Source organism: Chlorocebus sabaeus, chromosome 11 (genome assembly GCF_047675955.1).
Source record: "Chlorocebus sabaeus isolate Y175 chromosome 11, mChlSab1.0.hap1, whole genome shotgun sequence".
NCBI lineage: Eukaryota > Metazoa > Chordata > Mammalia > Primates > Cercopithecidae > Chlorocebus > Chlorocebus sabaeus.
The window spans coordinates 106,192,610-106,209,935 of record NC_132914.1 but is presented as its reverse complement, the minus strand read 5'-3'; the positions used below and the strand labels follow the sequence as shown (position 1 = coordinate 106,209,935).

Below are 17,326 nucleotides of genomic sequence, written 5' to 3'. Positions count from 1 at the left end.
TTCTCATAGAGGCAGAGAGGTCCGAGGTGTTGAGGGGCTGCATCTGGTGAAAACCCTCTTGCTGGTGGGGACTCTGCTGAGTCCCGAAGCCGTGCAGGACATCACATCGTGAGGGGCCTGAGTGTGCTAGCTCAGGTCTCTCTTCCTCCTTTTATAAAGCCACCAATCCCACTCCCATGGTAACCCATTAGTCCATTAACCTGTGAGTCCATTAATCTAGTCATTCATTTATGAGGACAGAGCTCGCATGTCCCAATGGCGTCTTCAAGGCCCCACCTCTCAATACTGCCACATTGGGGATTAAATCTCAACACGGCTTTTGGAGGGACAGATATTCAAACCATGGCAAGTCCATGTATATGAAATTCTGGAAAAGGCAAAACTACAGGGAGAGAAGACAGATCAGTGGTTGCTGAGGCTGGGTGATGCGGCAAGTTGATCAATAAGAGGCTGGGGCAGTTTTATGGAGGGATGGAACTGTTCTAGATCTTGACTGTGGTGGTGATCATACAATATTGTACATTTGTTGAAATCTGTCAAAACAAAGCCTCCGATCTCATGGAGCTTTCGTTCCATTGAGGGGAGACAGAGAGTAAATAAAAATTAGGAGCCGGTTGTGGTGGCTCACGCCTATAATCCCAACAATCTGGCAGGCCCAGGTGGGAGGATCACTTGAGCCCAGGAGTTTGAGACCAGCCTGGGCAACATAGCAAGACCCCATCTCCACTAAAAATCATTAAAAAAAAAAATTAGCTGGGTGGGGTGGGATGTGCCTGTAGTCCCAGCTACTCCAGAGGCTGAGACGGGAGGATCGCTCGAACCCAGGAGTTCAAGGCTGCAGTGAGCTATAATCATGCCATTGCATTCCAGCTTGGGCAACAGAGTGAGATCCTGTCTCAAAAAAACAAAACAAACAAGAACAATATCAAAAAGCAAAAAAACAGAAAAACGAGCAATAATGGAACCAACATTTATTTAGAGGACAGGGCATTTCTCATGCATCCCGTCATCTCCTCAGGCGTCCTCATGACATAGGTGCTGTAGTCCCCACTTCACACATGAGGCAGCTTAACCCCAGAGAGGTTAAGTGATCTGTGGAAGGCCATACAGCCAGGGCGGAGGAGACAGAAACAGAAGCCACGATATCCGACTACAGAACTTCTGCTCCCACTCGCGACAATATACTGGTGGCCCAACGCCCTTTCCGGACACCAAAGTAACCCCCAGTGAGAAGTAACACCAAGCCACGCTTCTCACCCCAGCCGTGATCCTCAACAGTGGCCGAACAGATGATCAACTGGAAAGCAGTAGTGCTTGCCACGCACGGGGAGAGCCGGCAGGTGGCACCAGAGGGCCGCCCGGCTGCTCGCTTTGCGCCCTTGTCGGCAGTAGTTCCCAGCGTGCTCCGGAAGTGACGCGACTGATTCGTGGGGGCGCGTCTTTCCCACCCCCAGGGCCCCCGGGCTGCCTGCGGGATTCAGAGCGGCGCCGGAGCTGAGAGTCTGGAGCATTTTTGCCACCCCCACCCTACGCATGTGTTGCAGTGATACAAGAATTTGGCGTTCGGTTTACCCGTGTTTAACCTCTTTGCGTCTCGTTTCTGAATCGTATCCACTTGAGCATCACTAGACTGATCTATTTTAACAGTGGTGGGGGGCAGCGAGGTCAGTTACGGGTCCCTCCTCCTTAAAGGGGTGGACAGTTGACTTTGGGCAAACCCCTTCCCCTCTGTGGGCAACAATTTCCCCTTCTGCAAAATGAGGGTTTGGGTTGTAGTTTCTAAGTTTAGCTGTGGCATGCGAATTCCCAGGAGGTAGTTCTTTAAAAATTCAGGTGCTCGGGCGTGGAGTGCAGACCTCTGGGTTTTTGCAGGCTAGCCAGCTAATTTTGATGCACAGGTGGACGTGGGAGACCCTGGATCAGATTGTCCCTAGGGTCCCTTCCGGCTTTAACATCTTCTGCTTCATTTTTAGGACGTGGTTTTAAACTTGAAAATGTGAAACTAGAAATGTTGCTGTGAGACCCTCTGGACAAACAGATTTTTACACTGGGGACAGAACTTGAGCAGTCTGTCTTGGCCTCGCCACTGACGTCCCTTTTTTCCTGTGGGGACAGGATGGACAGATTCCTGGTGAAAGGGGTTCAAGGGGGCCTTTTGAGGAAGCGGGAGAAGCAAGAGCCGACTGGAGAAGAGCCAGCTGTGTTGGGAGGAGACAAAGAAAGCACAAGGAAGAGGCCCAGGAGAGAGGCCCTGGGGGAGGGAGGACACTCAGCAGGCCCCAGCTGGCGGCACATTCGGGCTGAGGGCCTGGACTGCAGTTACACGGTCCTCTTTGCTAAAGCTGAGGCAGATGAGATTTTCCAAGAGTTGGAGAAAGAAGTAGAATATTTTACAGGTAAGCAGGGTGTGTGTGTGTGTGTGTGTGTGTGTGTGTGTGTGTGTGTATGCGCGCGCGCACTGAGGACTTGTTTGGTGCAGTTAATGATCTTACGTTTGGAGAAATCTGAACTCAGGATCCATTATTTACTGATGGGTTCGCTAATGGATTCATCCAATATTCTCTGAGCACCTCTAGGCTAAGCCCCTTAGGTGCTTAGGACATAAACTTGAAAAAAAAACTGGATTGCTTGTCCACTAGAAGCTGACAGATGACTTGAGTAAATCTCCACTTGGCTACTGATGAGCATCTTCTGGGAAACTTTACAAAACAAAGTAAAAAAACGTGCTGGGTTCCACTGCAGAGCACTTCAGTCAGAATCGCTCCGAGGACAGGCTGACCACTTGTGTGTTTAAAAAGCTTCCAGGTGATTCTCATGGGCAGAAAGACTTTGAGAATCACTGGTCTCATAGGAGAGATGGCAAATAACCAGGTAATTTCTCCACACCAGTGGTTCTCAGCGTCACCCGGTGGACTTGCTGTTGGCAGGGCTTGGATTGCTGGGCCCTACCCCTGTGGTTTAGTTTAGTTTCTAAGGAGATTCCAGGTGCTGCTGGTGCTGCTGGTCTGGGGAGCACACGTTGAAAACCACAGCTCTATCCTGTAATGAGGACACGAGGATCTGGCAGAGAAGCATAGAAAAGCCCACAGGAGGCCGGGTGCGGTGGCTCATGCCTGTAATCCCAGCACTTTGGGAGCCCGAGATGGGTGAATCACTTGAGGTCAGGAGTTCAAGACCAGCTTGGCCAACATGGCCCATCTCTACTAAAATACAAAAAAAAAAAAAAAAAAATTAGCTGTGCGTGGTGGTGCATGCCTGTAATCCCAGCTACTCGAAAGGCTGAGGCAGGGGAATCACTTGAACCCAGGAGGCAGAGGTTACAGTGAGCCGAGATCATACCACTGCACTCCAGCCTGGGCAACAGAGTGAGACTGTGTCTCAAAACAAAACAAAACAAAAAACGAAAGCCCACAGGCCAGGCATGGTGGCACACACCTGTAATCCCAGCTACTCTAGAGGCTGAGGTGGGAGGATCACTTGAGGCCAGGAGTTCAAGTCCAGCCTGGGCAACATAGTGAGACCCCCTCATAGCTTTATTATTTTATGTTTTGAGACAGGGTTTCACTCTGTCACCCAGGCTGGAGGGCTGGGACACGATCCTGGCTCACTGCAGCCTCATCCGCCTGGGTTCAAGTGATTCTCCCACCTCAGCATCCTAAGCAGCTGGGACCCCAGATGTACACCACCAAGCCTGTATAATTTTTAAATTATCTGTAGGTCTCACCGTGTTACCCAGACTGTTAAATGAACTCCTGGCCTTGAGTGATCCTCGCCTCGGCCTCCCAAAGTGCTGGGATTGCAAGCATGAGCCAGCACGCCTGGCTCGCCGTCTCTTTAAAAAAAGAAATGCCCACAAGGGACCCTAGCCGTGTGAGCCCCATCTTTCATGCGGTCACACGCCCTTAGTCCCTACAGTTGACAAAACCATCCTAGCCTGTAAACTAACATTATCGTGCTCCACTTTTAGCCTCTTTATTCTGCCTTTACTGTAGTTAAGGCAGTTAAGTTACAGTGTTCACTAAAAAAAGGGCCCAGGACCATGTTTCTCTCCTTGTAGGACAAGAGTCATTGTTCTTACATGCACATTTGGGGCAATTGGCTTGGTGCAGTGGTGCACACCTGTAATCCCAGCACTTTGGGAGACTGAGGCGAGCGGACCACTTGAGCCCAGGAGTTCAAGACCAGTCTAGGCAACATGGTAAAACCCTGTGTCTACAAAAAAATACAAAAAAAGTTAGCCGTGCATGGTGGCGTGCCCCCGTGGTCCCAGCTACTCAGGAGGCTGAGGCAGGGGGACTGCTGGAGCCCTGGAGGTGGAGGTTGCAGTGAGTTTACAAAAAAGTTAGCCGGGCATGGTGGCACACCTCTGTCATCTCAGCTATTCAGGAAGCAGAGGCGGGAGGATCACTGGAGCACAGGAGGTGGAGGTTGCAGTGAGCTGAGATTGTGCCACTGCACTCCAGCCTGGGTGACACAGGGAGACCCTGTCTCAAAGAAAGGAAAACAAAAAAAAGAACATTGGGGCAAGCCAAAATGATTGAGGAGGGGTTTAAATTGCGTGGAATGACGGGGAAATGTTATTCCTTACTTCTCTGTCAATCTTGAATACCCAGGGAGCATGTATGTGGGGCACTGGATTTCTGATGGTGGCAGTTGGAGGGCCGTCTGGATTTCTAGAGGGGAGTCGAGTGGAAAGGAACTGCCATGTTTCCTCTGCACAGGGGCGCTGACCAGGGTCCAGGTATTCGGGAAGTGGCACAGTGTGCCCAGGAAGCAGGCAACATACGGCGACGCTGGACTGACCTACACATTTTCAGGCCTCACACTGTCTCCAAAGCCCTGGATCCCAGTTCTCAAGCGCATCCGGGATCGCGTCTCTGGGGTGACTGGACAGACCTTCAACTTTGTGCTCATCAACAGGTGACACCCTGTCTGTTTAGTGGACTCAATGTTACAAGTCTTCTGTCTCCTCCAAAAGGAAGTGTTTAGGGTTCCACCCTATTTGGTTCATTGGTACAAATCATTTCTTAGTACACCGGGGCTCTAGGAGTGGAACAGCGCCAGCGCTCGGTCTTCCTGGAGCTCATCCCAGAGGAGGAAGTGAGAGGTTATTAACTCCTGAACAAACAGCTGAATGAGACAATTTCTTCTCTTTTTCTTTTTTTCTGTTTTTTTTTTTTTTTTTTTTTTTTTTGAGACAGGGTTTTTCTATGTTGCCCAGGCTTAGTCTGAAACTCCTGGACTCAAGCGATCCTCCCACCTCGGCCTCCCAAAGTCTGGAATTGCAGGCGTGAACCACTATGCCTGACCCTAGACAATTTCAGACAGTGATAACCATCTTGCGAAAAATTAAACAGGCCGATTTGACTGAGAATGGCTGAGAGGTTTGCGATTAGGGCCAGGTTTCTCAGTGGCAGCACTGTGGACATTTTGGGCCCGGTCATTCGTTGTTTGGGGCTGACCTGTGCCTTGTGGGATGCTCAGCACATCCCTGGCCTCCATCCACTAGATGCAAGTAGTGTCCCCCACCCCCCAATACCTGTCCCCTGGGGCAGAATCACCCTGGCGGAGAACCCTGGGTGGGTTTAAGGGAAGGTCACTTTAGATGGGGTGGTTAGAGGAGGGCTGAGGCAGTGTGTTTGAGCTGATAACTAAATGGAGAGTGACAGCCACAGACATCTGGAGGGAGAGCAGAGGGACTCTGGAGTGTCTGTGAAGCAAAAATCCTGCAGGATGGCCAGAAAGCAGTGAATGAGGGAAAGAAGGGGATGACGTGAGCTCAGAGGTGGGCAGGGGCCAGGCTGGGCCGAGTATGGCCTTTAAGTGCAGGGTGAAATCATGTGATAAAGGTTTACATAGACTGGCTACGGGAACTACAGTAAGACATGATTTTGGCTTTGGATGTCTTCAGTTTTAAAGCACATGAACTGGCCGGGTGTGGTGGCTCATGCCTGTAATCCCAACACTTTAGGAGGCTGAGGAGAGTGAATTGCTTGAGCCCGAGTTCAAGACCAGCCTGAGTAATATGGTGAAAACATTTCTACAAAAGAAAAAAAATTAGTTAGGTGGGGTGGTGCATACCTGTAGTCCCAGCTACTTGGGAGGCTGAAGTGGGAGAATCACGAGAGCCCGGGAGGCCAAGGCTGCAGTGAGCTATGATTGTGCCACTGCACTCCAGCCTGGGTGACAGAGCGAGACCCTCTCAAAAATAAGTAAATAATAAATAAGTCACATGAACAAATAGGTCAACAGACCCCTTCAGGGTTGGCTTATCTTAGAGCCTGCTGTGGACCTCCAGCCCTCGCAGAAACAACAGCAGGTACAGCCATGCACAGAGCGCCATTTCACACTGTGAGGAAACGAGGGCTGGCGGTGCTGGTGAGTTTCAGGAGAGGGTGGTTTTTATGCACTGTGCTTGTTTTCTCATTGCAGGTATAAAGATGGCTGTGACCACATTGGGGAGCACCGAGATGATGAAAGAGAACTGGCCCCTGGGAGCCCCATCGCCTCTGTCTCCTTTGGTGCCTGCAGAGACTTTGTCTTCCGGCATAAGGATTCCCGTGGGAAAAGCCCCTCCCGGAGGGTGGCGGTGGTCAGGCTGCCGCTGGCCCACGGGAGCTTGCTCATGATGAACCACCCGACCAACACACACTGGTACCACAGTCTTCCCGTGAGAAAGAAGGTTCTGGCTCCACGGGTCAATCTGACTTTTCGTAAAATTTTGCTTACTAAAAAATAAAAACGTTTTTAACGGTTTTTCTCTTTTATCTTTCCCTCTGGACTCTAAGAGGGAGCTAGTGTTTCCCTTACCAACAGGGAACACAGAAAGGTTTAAAGCACAGGACTTGTTATGTAACAGTGCAGAATTCAGAAAGACGATGTTTGTAACAGATCAGTGCATTACACCAGGTGACTGTTTTCCTAACAAAATGATGATTTTATTGCTATAATACACAGCAGATACAAAAGTACCTTTAGCAAATACATAAGTCAGCAGTTATTATGGCAAAACCACTAGTTTAACTTAGATCTTCCCCAAGAGAAGCTACTTACTTTGAAAATAACTTAAAACTAGAAATCAGATTATTGGGCTGCTGCTTAATGCATAATAATTTACAAAATGAAGAAGTCAGGTTAAAAGGCTTTGCACAGGTATTGTTCACATTTATAGCCTTGGCTCAAACCCTGGCCTCTCACCAAAGAGAGATCTGCTTATAGCCGTACGTTCCAAGGCTCAGCCGCTTTTCTCCATCTTTCTTTAATGGTAGATTTCAAAAAGTAAGCAGTGGCAGAACAGCAATTACTTAAAGCTACAGCTTTGCAGTACACTTTAAGGTCACATGATTTGGGCATTTGTTCCACCAGACTTGGGTAAAACAAGTGTTCATTTCAACATCAAAGCCAAGGTCTGCATCGGGTGAGTGCAGGACGGACCGTACAGTTCAAGCTGCCCCTTGCACCCCAACGCCCAGAGCCTGGAGAGCCTGTACAGTATATTCTGTGGACAGTGAGAGTTACTGAGTCCTCAGGGTGCAGCCTGGGCCCAGTAGAAGAGTGACCATCTGGGCTTCCTGCACGGTGAGCTGCTGCCAAGGCACCGTTTGGTGTGTCCACCAGCTCGCCCCCAGCAGAGGAAGCACAGGTCTTAGCCTAACCTCAGATGACCTTTTGGATAGGTCTGATTCCAGTCTTACCTCTGATGAGTCGGTTTGAATTTGGATCTATTTTTTTAAATTAAAAATCTAGCTTAAAACAGGTACTACTGTGTCATAAAAATTCCTTTGGCCCTGGGCTGCATTCAGAGACTTATCCAAAAAGGGAAGAAAGTGCTCAATATATACTTTTTGTATTAGGCTACTGGAAATGAATAAATTCAGAATATGAACCTAGAGCAACATACAATACTAGATGCCACCTGTAGTTATATGTTTTTAAAAAGTCAAAAGCTGCTTTCTTCTTTTCGTGAAAAGGGCTGAACTTTGGTGTCATCAAATCTAACTCTTCACAAATGAGGAAACTGAGGTTGAGAGAGACTGCAGCCCCATGGTCAGCCCTTCCTTCCTAAGCCCGCTGTCTACTCAGGGCAGGGATTGTCTTTTTATACAGTCCCAAGTTCCTACCTGTAAACCTTAAGAGCTCTGCATGGGCAATAAATAAACAGACGAAAGTAACCATTTACAGTGGATCCTTGTGTAAGAAAGAGTTTTCCACAGGGCAGAGGAATCAGGTGTTGCAAAGATCTAGCTCAGGTCTGGCTATTCACAGAGTTTTATAATACAGTGTAATTACATCTCAGTCCAATATACAAAAGATAAAAGCAACAAGTAAGCTTTTCACTTATAACCGACAAAGTAGTGAAAGAGTTTCCCCAGGGGGGCAGATTTGGCAGATGAGCCTTTACTCCATAGAAAGAACTGGAAGATTAGAAAAGGCATAGAAAAAGGAAAGTGTTCTTTAGGCATCTTTCACCTGTTCTCTCGCTATCCTTTGAGGAGCCTGGAAGGAATATTTCAGAATGGATGTGCTATATAAAAGCAATCGAAAGTGAAAGGCACTTTTTCTTCTAAATTGTTGCCTTTAATAATTTCATTAATTCTTGTCAACAATTTTTATGGGCCTGCTTATTAAAAATAAAAGATCTGGGTGGAAACGCTGATTACACAAAGGTGCATCCCCTCTGAGAACACCTAACATTACAATATGAAAACGGTGGCTTCAAGAATCTGCATTCTTTTAATGACCTGTATCAGATGAGTAAAAAGACACTCCAGACATAATGAATGCTTTCTTAATACAACAGTACCTTCTACACACATGAACAGAGCTGTTCAGGGAGCCTGATTTGGTATGAATTGGGGCTGGCTCCCAGGTGGAGCCTGCTCTCAGAACACACCGGAAAGCTGGAAGGCTCCAGTGCGGCTGCTTGCACACACAACAGTACAGTTTTACTTTTTTCCCGGACAGTGTGAAGACAGTGCCATCAGCTCTAGCCTTGCAGGAGGGCGAAGTCATTCTTCAGACTTGTACTCCTGGCTCTGGTGTTGCATCCTGGAAAGGACGCGCTCATAGAACAGCAGGTAGGCGCTGGAGGACAGGACCTCCTGCAGGCTGGCCTTGCGGACAGTGTCATCGGAGACCCACAGCCACTGGTTGCTGGTTGAGAGAGGGTTCCTGGCCGAAGGTGGGGACCGTCGGTAAGTGACAAAGTGTCCAGAGTGCATGTCTCCATGGTGGACGACAACTGCCATCAGCCGGAAGAGGTATGTGGAGGAGCTGAACGATAGGAACACATGTCAGGGGTTTACAATTTTAACAAAAAAGACTTTATAGGCAAAAACGAAAGAATCCTAATGTCAAATAGGGGATCAATACAATAGTAAGTCCATACCACCGAATGCTACACAACTATTAAGATACAGATCTGTATTTACTGACATCGCAAGATGTACATTCTATGAGTATATGTATATTGTATATATGTGTATGTTTGTATCAAATGAGTGTATGTGTTTATGTATACTGTATGTATGTGTGTTCACATACCCACATATGACTTTATAGAGTGCGTGACCCTAAATGTTTAATTGGCTATCTCTAGGTGGTATCCCAAGAAATTTTATATTTTCTTTATATTTTATACATATACACATATATATACACATACATATGCATATGTAAATTTTATGTACTTTAAAAATTCTTAGTTTAAAAGTTATTTCCATTTTGAACAAAAATAAATAAGAATGTATAATCATGAAACTTCACCTTAAAATGAAAAATAAACTTCTACATATTCCTGAATTCATTTCTGTGAAAAGCTAATTTTCGAAGCTAAGAGTAGTGGTAGCTCTAAGATGGGGCCTGTAAAGGGCAGCTCACCTGTAGTCGGGAACAACCGGGAGAGGGAAGGGCATCGGTGCGGACAGCGTTGGTAATAAAGATGGGGAGCAGGTGCCATTCATAAAAATCTGTGTTTTGGGGGCCCCTGGCTGATTCAGAACTGCAAGAGAAAAAGGCCCAAGTCAAAGAAAAATAAGCAGTGGCTCTGTAAACAAAGCCTGGTTTTGATTACCTTGAAAGTTAACTCCCCATAATGCTACAAAGAAAAAAATATATTTCATTTGGTATTATATAGATTCATAAAATAATCTGCCCTTTATCCTTAATCTCAAATAGGGATAATCTGTCTTAATGCCAAATAGGACAAGTGTATCTAGCTCCAGCTTTATGGCTAGCCTGGGATCTTTGAGCTCCTAGCCCTGTTTGCTAATGGCATGTATCAAAGTTAATCAGTAGCTAATTTACTGGCTTTTGACCTAAACCAAAGTTTCTCAACATGGCACCAGACGGTTTTGGCTGGATCATTCTTTGTTGCGGGGCCTGTCCTGTGCATCAGAGGATGTTGAACAGCATCCCTGGCCTTTACCCAGTAGCACCCCTCCCCTAGCAGTGACAACCAAAACTGTTACCAGACATTGCCCAATGTCCCTCGGGCGGCAAAACTCCTCCAAGTTGAGAACCACTGATCTAAGCATTCTATTTTCTTTAATTCTGTCAGCTTCTAAGGAATACCAACATGTAACAGCATTAATACATGTTTATGGGTATACATAAGATAATTAAGGCCATATTTACATGTCTTTTCCTTTCAAGTGTCATTTTTGGGGGCCGTTACATACCAAGTAGTTTACTGATGACTTTTTTTTTTTTTTTAAGACAGGCTCTTGCTCTGTTGCCCAGGCTGGAGCACAGTGGCATGATCACAGCTCACTGCAGCCTCAAACATCTGGGTTCAAGCAATCCTTCCACCTCGGTCTCCCAAACTGCTGGGACTACAGGTGTGAGCCACCACGACTGGCCCTACTGCTGGCATCTTTAACCACAGCCAGCATGCTCTCAACTTTAGTAAACCTGCACCCCAGCCCAGGAGAGGGGGAAGCTGGGGTGCAGAGGTCTTTGATTTAAAACCAGGGCTAAGGGCTGAACCTGAGTCTGTCCCCTACCTCATCTCTTTTCGATGTTAATTTAGTGACTTGATGAGAAAGAGGAAAACACAATCTCCCTGACATGATGAGGTGTCGGGCCATGCAACTGTGGTCACAAAAAGAACAAAAGGACTAAGGGACCCTAAATAGGAAAGTATGGGGTGTGAGACGATCCTGACCTAACTGGGGGCGGCAGGCAGGTGGTGAGTTCAGGCTGAGAGCCCTTCAAGTGAGTGGGTTTTCCTCATGTCTAACTCTAAAGAACTCAGTGTGTCACTAGAGACACCTTTAGAAAATGGACCAACATGGCATTCTAGGGCCAGTTCTCCCGTGCGGTGTTTGCCCTTGGACCAATCATTCAACCCCATGGAGCCTCCACGTTCTCATCAGTAAGACCAGGGGTGATAATAGCTACCTGGCTTAACTGAGACCTCAGCTGAGGGCAGTAATGGAATCAGATACACAATTCAGTACGGAAGTCACTTCAGCCCCCAGAAGAGGTTTGGTGATCTTTAGCCAGGACATGTCCTCCCCACATTTCCTGTACTGACAGGAAATGACACGACCAAAAAAAGAAAAAAAAATTCACTGGAATGATGTGAGCCAATGATTATATCATTTAGTGGAAAGATCAGAAGACAAGGCTGCAATTTTAAGCGTTTCTCTCTGTACTTTTTCATCTGTAATATGGTTTCAAAAACCATACATCTCTCTGCTACATAATTTTAACCTCTTCTAAGAAATCTTCCCTCTTCCACCCCCAATCCTGCTGTTCTCAAGAGTTTAAGCAACCATTGTACAAGCCTTGTGCTCATGTCATAAGGGACCCAGAAGGTGGTGACGCCAAACTGCTTTTCTCTGTGCTGAAAATTCCTGCTGCATCGGCTCCTCGTGCACACACCTGGCGTGGGGGCTCCCGGCCCATCCTGCAGCTCCAGTGTAGGCCCTGGGTTCTTGTTCAGTTTAGGGTTGTGTTGACTAGGTTTATGTCCAAGGAGGTGGTACTTGTAAATGTCCATCATCAGGAACTCATTGAACTGCACATGCTCGTGCCGCTTCAGAGGCGTGCCGTGACTGGACCAGCTCAGCCGCTGTAGGTGGATGCACAGACACTGAGGGAGCTGCGGGTGGGAGAGAAACCGGGAGAACTGAGTTGTTTCAGCGGCAGGACACACGGAGTCCTCAAAACAAAACCAACAGGGTGTGTGGTGTGGGCTCACCTTCCCTAGTTTTAACTGTTTAACAAAAGTGGTCCTCTGGTGTTCCACCTTTTCCCCATTCAACGTTCCCTTGGCTTCAATCTGAAATAAAAGAAACATTTCTCTGCAGAAATGCCTAAAATAGGACAGCTTTGGAGTGCTGCAGACCACAGTGGTGTTATAGCGGCACACAGTTGGCACTTGACTGCTACCTGCTGAAATGAATTCAGCTGCCCAGTTATTTGTGAATTGTTTTCCCTGATCTCTCTTAGTCATTAAATAACAGAAACAGTGGAGGGAAGAGAACGTGAAGAGCGAACATTGATGCTCTGACACTGGCATGTCATCTATTAATTGTTCTCTGTCTTCAAAAATTCTGTTCCATACAGTTCCTCTTGAGTCAGAGGGGAAAACTCAGTTACTTAGGGGAGTCAGGCAGGTAGCACAGGTTAAAAAAAAGGGTGCAAAATAAATGGGACTGGAAGCAACTGCAGCAAACTGGAGAGGGCATTTCTCATCTCAGTGTGACAGTTTATTCTTTAAACACTGTGCATGAAACAAAACTCATCTGGGAAAGAGATTTGGTCCATGAGCGGCCAATGTCCAAAGCAAATTAGGGAGAAGTAGAAGTGGCTGAAAAGACCCACTGGGTACAGTCAGAAGAGCTCAGGGTCAGTGGTGTGAGAGGTGCTACATCAGCACACACAGACCATTTGGGGTCTGTGTGTGCTGCTGGGAATGACATTTGGGGTTCAATGCATACCTTTGTACAGTTGTCACACACAACATCCCGCACTGATTCTGATGAAATGAAGTGGTGAAGGCAGTGGTCCAGGGTCAATGGGTGACCCTAGAGCATGAGAAGAAGAAAATTACTACAATTCAAAGGACAGCTATACTGAAACTGTTAGCAGATGGCAGTGTGAAGACCAGAACTTTATTTTGATGTATGCAGACAATAAAGTTTTATAGTTACAACTGGATGTTTCCTGGACAAACATGGGACTCAAAGCTCCCTAGACTGCTATTATGGACAGATTCTAGGGCAGGAGGATGTAACTGCACGAACTTGTGGACTTCCATGCTGTTTTAGGTATCTTTGAATTTGAGGTTAATGTCTGTGTGTGTGTATTCAAAAAGCCAAAATTTCTGGAGCAAAAGAAAAACCATTCATTATCCTCCCTCCCATAATCATGCCACATAGTAAAGTTAACATGGGGTTCAACCAACCGTGTATCTGAGTTAACATGGGGTTCAACCATGTATCTGAATTACACATAGTGCCTGAGCCACATAAAATGCCTCAAAACCCTTTCAGATTGAAATGTCTCTGAAACAGACTCCAAATAAACCATAAATCAGTACATACCCATGTGGCGGCTGGAATACTTAGTGAAAGGCTATCAAAGGTATCAAATCGAACAGGACTCTGAAACAAATATTGCAGAAAATCCAGAAAAGATTTAGGCTTAGTTCAAAGTTTTAAAGATGGAAGATATGTGACTATGAAACAGTTTAATATTGAGATGCCCAACATTAACATAGTAAAATATAATGTACTTAGTTAGAATCAAATTCTATTAAAACAACCTTGTACACATAAGAGGTACAATAATACTAAAGAATCGCTTGGAACAACTGAAAGATTAAATACCTGAGCCAGAAATAATTTTGGGATTTTATTTTAAGGAAATAACCATGGGCATAACTACAAGGATATTCATCAATATTATTTATAATAGCAAAAATTTGAATACAGTCAGCATTACTTCACAATGGGGATACAGTCTGAGAAATGCATCCTTAGGTGATGTCATCATTGTGTAAACATCACAGAGCGCACTTACAAAACCTAGATGGTGCATCCTACTACACACCTAGGCCATATGGTCTAGCTACTGCCCCTAGGCTACCAACCTGTACAACATGTTACCGTACTGAATGCTGTAAGCAACTGTAACACAGTGGGCAGGATTTGTGCATCTAAACATAGAAAAAGTACCGTACAAATAAAGTATTATAATCTTACGGGACCACCATCATATATGTGGTTTGTCATTGACCAAAACATCATCATACAGCACATGACTGTAGTTGAAAGTTTCAGCGAATGGTTTAATAAATTATATAGCATGTCCACAGAATGAAACACTATGTTAAACAAAATGTAGAAGAGCGTATGATCATGTGGAAAGATGTTCACATTAGATTATTCATTGCAAAAAAGCAGACGATGAAGTAGGGTGAGACAAGTGCCTGCTTTTGGTGATGGCAGAGGCGCTTGGGTAGATTAACCCTCCTTGAGATAACAATTGTTTTTTTTTTTTTTTTGAGACGGAGTCTCGCTCTGAGGCCCAGGCTGGAGTGCAGTGGCCAGATCTCAGCTCACTGCAAGCTCCGCCAACCGGGTTCACGCCATTCTCCTGCCTCAGCCTCCCGAGTAGCTGGGACTACAGGCGCCCGCCACCTCGCCCGGCTAGTTTTTTGTATTTTTTAGTAGAGACGGGGTTTCACTGTGTCAGCCAGGATGGTCTCGATCTCCTGACCTCGTGATCCACCTGTCTCGGCCTCCCAAAGTGCTGGGATTACAGGCTTGAGCCACCGCGCCCGGCCGAGATAACAATTGTAAAGTTTGGAACAAAACAAAACAAAACGGTTTGAATGAACACAGAGCTACCAAAAGCAGGCAGAAATGGAAAAGAAATCAACTCTTGGAAAAACAGAACTCTGTGGGTGAGATTTGTGTGTTTGTGGCTTTTTTTTCCTGGTTGATGTGGTGCTGAGTGGCAAAAAGCAGCATCCTACAGGATTGAGTAGTCAGATGACAGAGTTCAAGAACCAGGGCTGGTGGAGAGACCAGGGTAAATGCCAGGAAGAAAGGAGACACAGAGGGGATGAGCCCCAAAGTTTATACCTAAACTCTGTTCAATTCCAGGGCTGATCCCTGAACCACACGTGCACGGGGGAAACTCCAGGGAGCCTGGCAAAAAGTAGCAGCTGGAAGCTAAAAAAACTGAGCAGAGGTTTTGCCACCCAATGTAGGGGAGACAGAGTTGAGTTTGAGCCCAGCCAGGTTAACTGCGGGCCAGAAGAAAATTAATTTTTCTTCATAGAAATGTAACAGAATCCCTACTCTCTATGTCTCTACTATGATGTTATGTATACAATAAAAAATTACTAAACATAAAATACAAAGAAGTCAGCACACAAGGACCTCACAGATGCATCATAAATATGCTCAAGGATGTAAAGGAAAATATACAGTGATAGTGAATGAACAAATTGAGAATCTCAGAACAATGGAAACTATTAAAAAGAAGGCAATAGAAATTCTATAACTAAAAACAACAGTGACTACCATGAAAAATTTGTTGCATAGGCAAACAGAGACTGGAGATGAAAAAAGAATCAGGCCAGGTATGGTGGCTCACACCTGTAATCCCAACACTTTGGGAGGCTGAAGTGGAAGGATCACTTGAGCCTAGGAGTTTGGGACCAACCTGAGCAACACAGTGAGACCCTGTCTCTACAAAAAATAAAAAAAATTAGCTGGGTGTGGTGGTGCACACCTGTAGTCCCAGCTGCTCAGGGGGGCTAAGGTGGGAGGATAACTTGAGCCTGGGAGGTTGAGGCTGCAGTGAGCTATGATCACATTATTGCAATTCAGCCTGGATGACAGAGCTAAGACCCTGTATCAAAACAAAAAAAAAAAAAAAAAAAAAAGGAAAAAAGAGAGAAAAGAATCAGTGAACATGAAGATAACAGAAATGATCTAATTTAAAGAACACACAGAAGAAAGATTGAAGAAAATTGAACAAGACCTCAGTGACCTGTGGGCCAACATTAAGTAAACTAACAAGTGAAAACTGGGCATAAAATCTTTGTTGAAAAAATAATGGCCAAGAATTTTCAAATTTGGTTTAAAAAAAAAAAAAAAAGTACCGATTTAAGAAACTCAGCAACCCCAAACAAGATAAATAAGATAAATACTAAGAAAACCACATCTATACACAGCATGAACAAAAATAAAGAGAAAATTTTGTAAGCAGTATAAGCAGAAGAAAAAAATGACACTTTACATAGAGAAGAATGATATAAATGACACTAACTGAAAAAATGGAGGCCAGAAGACAATAGAACAATGTCCTTAAAATGATGAATTTAAAATAAACCAAAGCAAAACAATGCAACACTGTCAACCCAAAGTTCTATATCCAGCAAGTACTATTCTTCAAAAATGAAGGTAAGACAAAAACATTTTCATATACATGAAATCTAAGTGTATCCATCACCAGTACACCTATAACAAATGTTGAAAGGATGTTTTTAGACCAAAAGGGAAAAAAACATAAAATGGATTTTCATCTACATGAAAGACTGAGAACAAGAAAAAAGGTAAATTTTTTTTATATTAATTAATTAATAGAAGAGAAGGTGACTCTTACACACTACTGGTGGCAATGTAAATTGGTGCAGCTTTTTTTTTTTTTTTTTTTTGAGACTGAGTCTTACTCTGTCGCCCGGATTAAAGTGTAGTGGAGCGATCTTGGCTCAATACAACCTTGGCCTCCTAGGTTCAAGCCATTCTCCTGCCTCAGCCTCTGGAGTAGCTGGGATTAAAGGCGCCCGCCACCATGCCTGGCTAAGTTTTATAATTTTAGTAGAGACGGGGTTTCACCATGTTGGCCATGCTGGTCTTGAACTCCTGACCTTGTGATCCACTCGCCTTAGCCTCCCAAAGTGCTGGGATTACAGACGTGAGCCACAGCGCCTGGCTGGTGCAGCTATTATGGAAAATCGTACTGAGGAGGTTCTTCAAAAAGTTAAGAACAGAACTACTGTATGAACTAGCAATACCACTTCCGGGCATATATCCAAAGGAAATGAAATGAAACACACATAATTCTTTAAAGCAAAAACTATGACACCGTATTGTAGGGTTTATAATGTATGTATAATAGCACAAAGGCTGGGGTAACAGAACTATATTTTTGTAATATTCCAGGATTTTACATGACGAAGTATAATATTAACTCTAAACAGAATGTGATAAGGTAAAATTGCATAATGTAATCTCACACACACACACACACACACACGAGTAAAGCTAAAAGGCCAACAAAGGTATTAAAACGGAATACT

At 45.2% G+C, this 17,326-nt stretch overlaps 2 protein-coding genes across 7 annotated transcripts in view; one reads left to right on the top strand and one right to left on the bottom strand.

Moving 5' to 3' along the window:
- Positions 1 to 1,418: 1,418 nt before the first annotated feature.
- On the top strand, positions 1,419 to 6,756 carry ALKBH2 (alkB homolog 2, alpha-ketoglutarate dependent dioxygenase). 4 transcript variants are annotated; one of them, XM_073021073.1, is made up of 4 exons: positions 1,422 to 1,664; positions 2,116 to 2,396; positions 4,722 to 4,920; positions 6,433 to 6,756. In XM_073021073.1, the coding sequence occupies exons 2-4, from the start codon at positions 2,117 to 2,119 to the stop codon at positions 6,737 to 6,739; spliced, it is 786 nt and encodes a 261-aa protein (XP_072877174.1). In that variant the 5' UTR covers positions 1,422 to 1,664; position 2,116; the 3' UTR covers positions 6,740 to 6,756. The 4 variants fall into 4 exon arrangements, with proteins under 4 accessions (XP_072877175.1, XP_008002804.2, XP_072877174.1 ...); XM_008004612.3 differs by having other exon boundaries at positions 1,424 to 1,664; positions 1,974 to 2,396; XM_073021074.1 differs by lacking the exon at positions 4,722 to 4,920 and having other exon boundaries at positions 1,419 to 1,664.
- A 154-nt stretch (positions 6,757 to 6,910) lies between these two features.
- The window catches only part of USP30 (ubiquitin specific peptidase 30), a 34,136-nt gene continuing 23,720 nt past the window's right edge, over positions 6,911 to 17,326 (bottom strand). For all 3 annotated transcript variants that reach the window (XM_008004610.3, XM_008004611.3, XM_008004609.3), the window contains 6 exons: positions 13,554 to 13,613; positions 12,948 to 13,034; positions 12,206 to 12,286; positions 11,887 to 12,106; positions 9,880 to 10,000; positions 6,911 to 9,273 (listed from right to left, as the gene is read on the bottom strand). In XM_008004610.3, the coding sequence (XP_008002801.2) occupies positions 9,009 to 9,273; positions 9,880 to 10,000; positions 11,887 to 12,106; positions 12,206 to 12,286; positions 12,948 to 13,034; positions 13,554 to 13,613 (834 nt within the window). In that variant the 3' untranslated portion in view covers positions 6,911 to 9,008. The remainder of the gene's footprint in view (positions 9,274 to 9,879; positions 10,001 to 11,886; positions 12,107 to 12,205; positions 12,287 to 12,947; positions 13,035 to 13,553; positions 13,614 to 17,326) is intronic.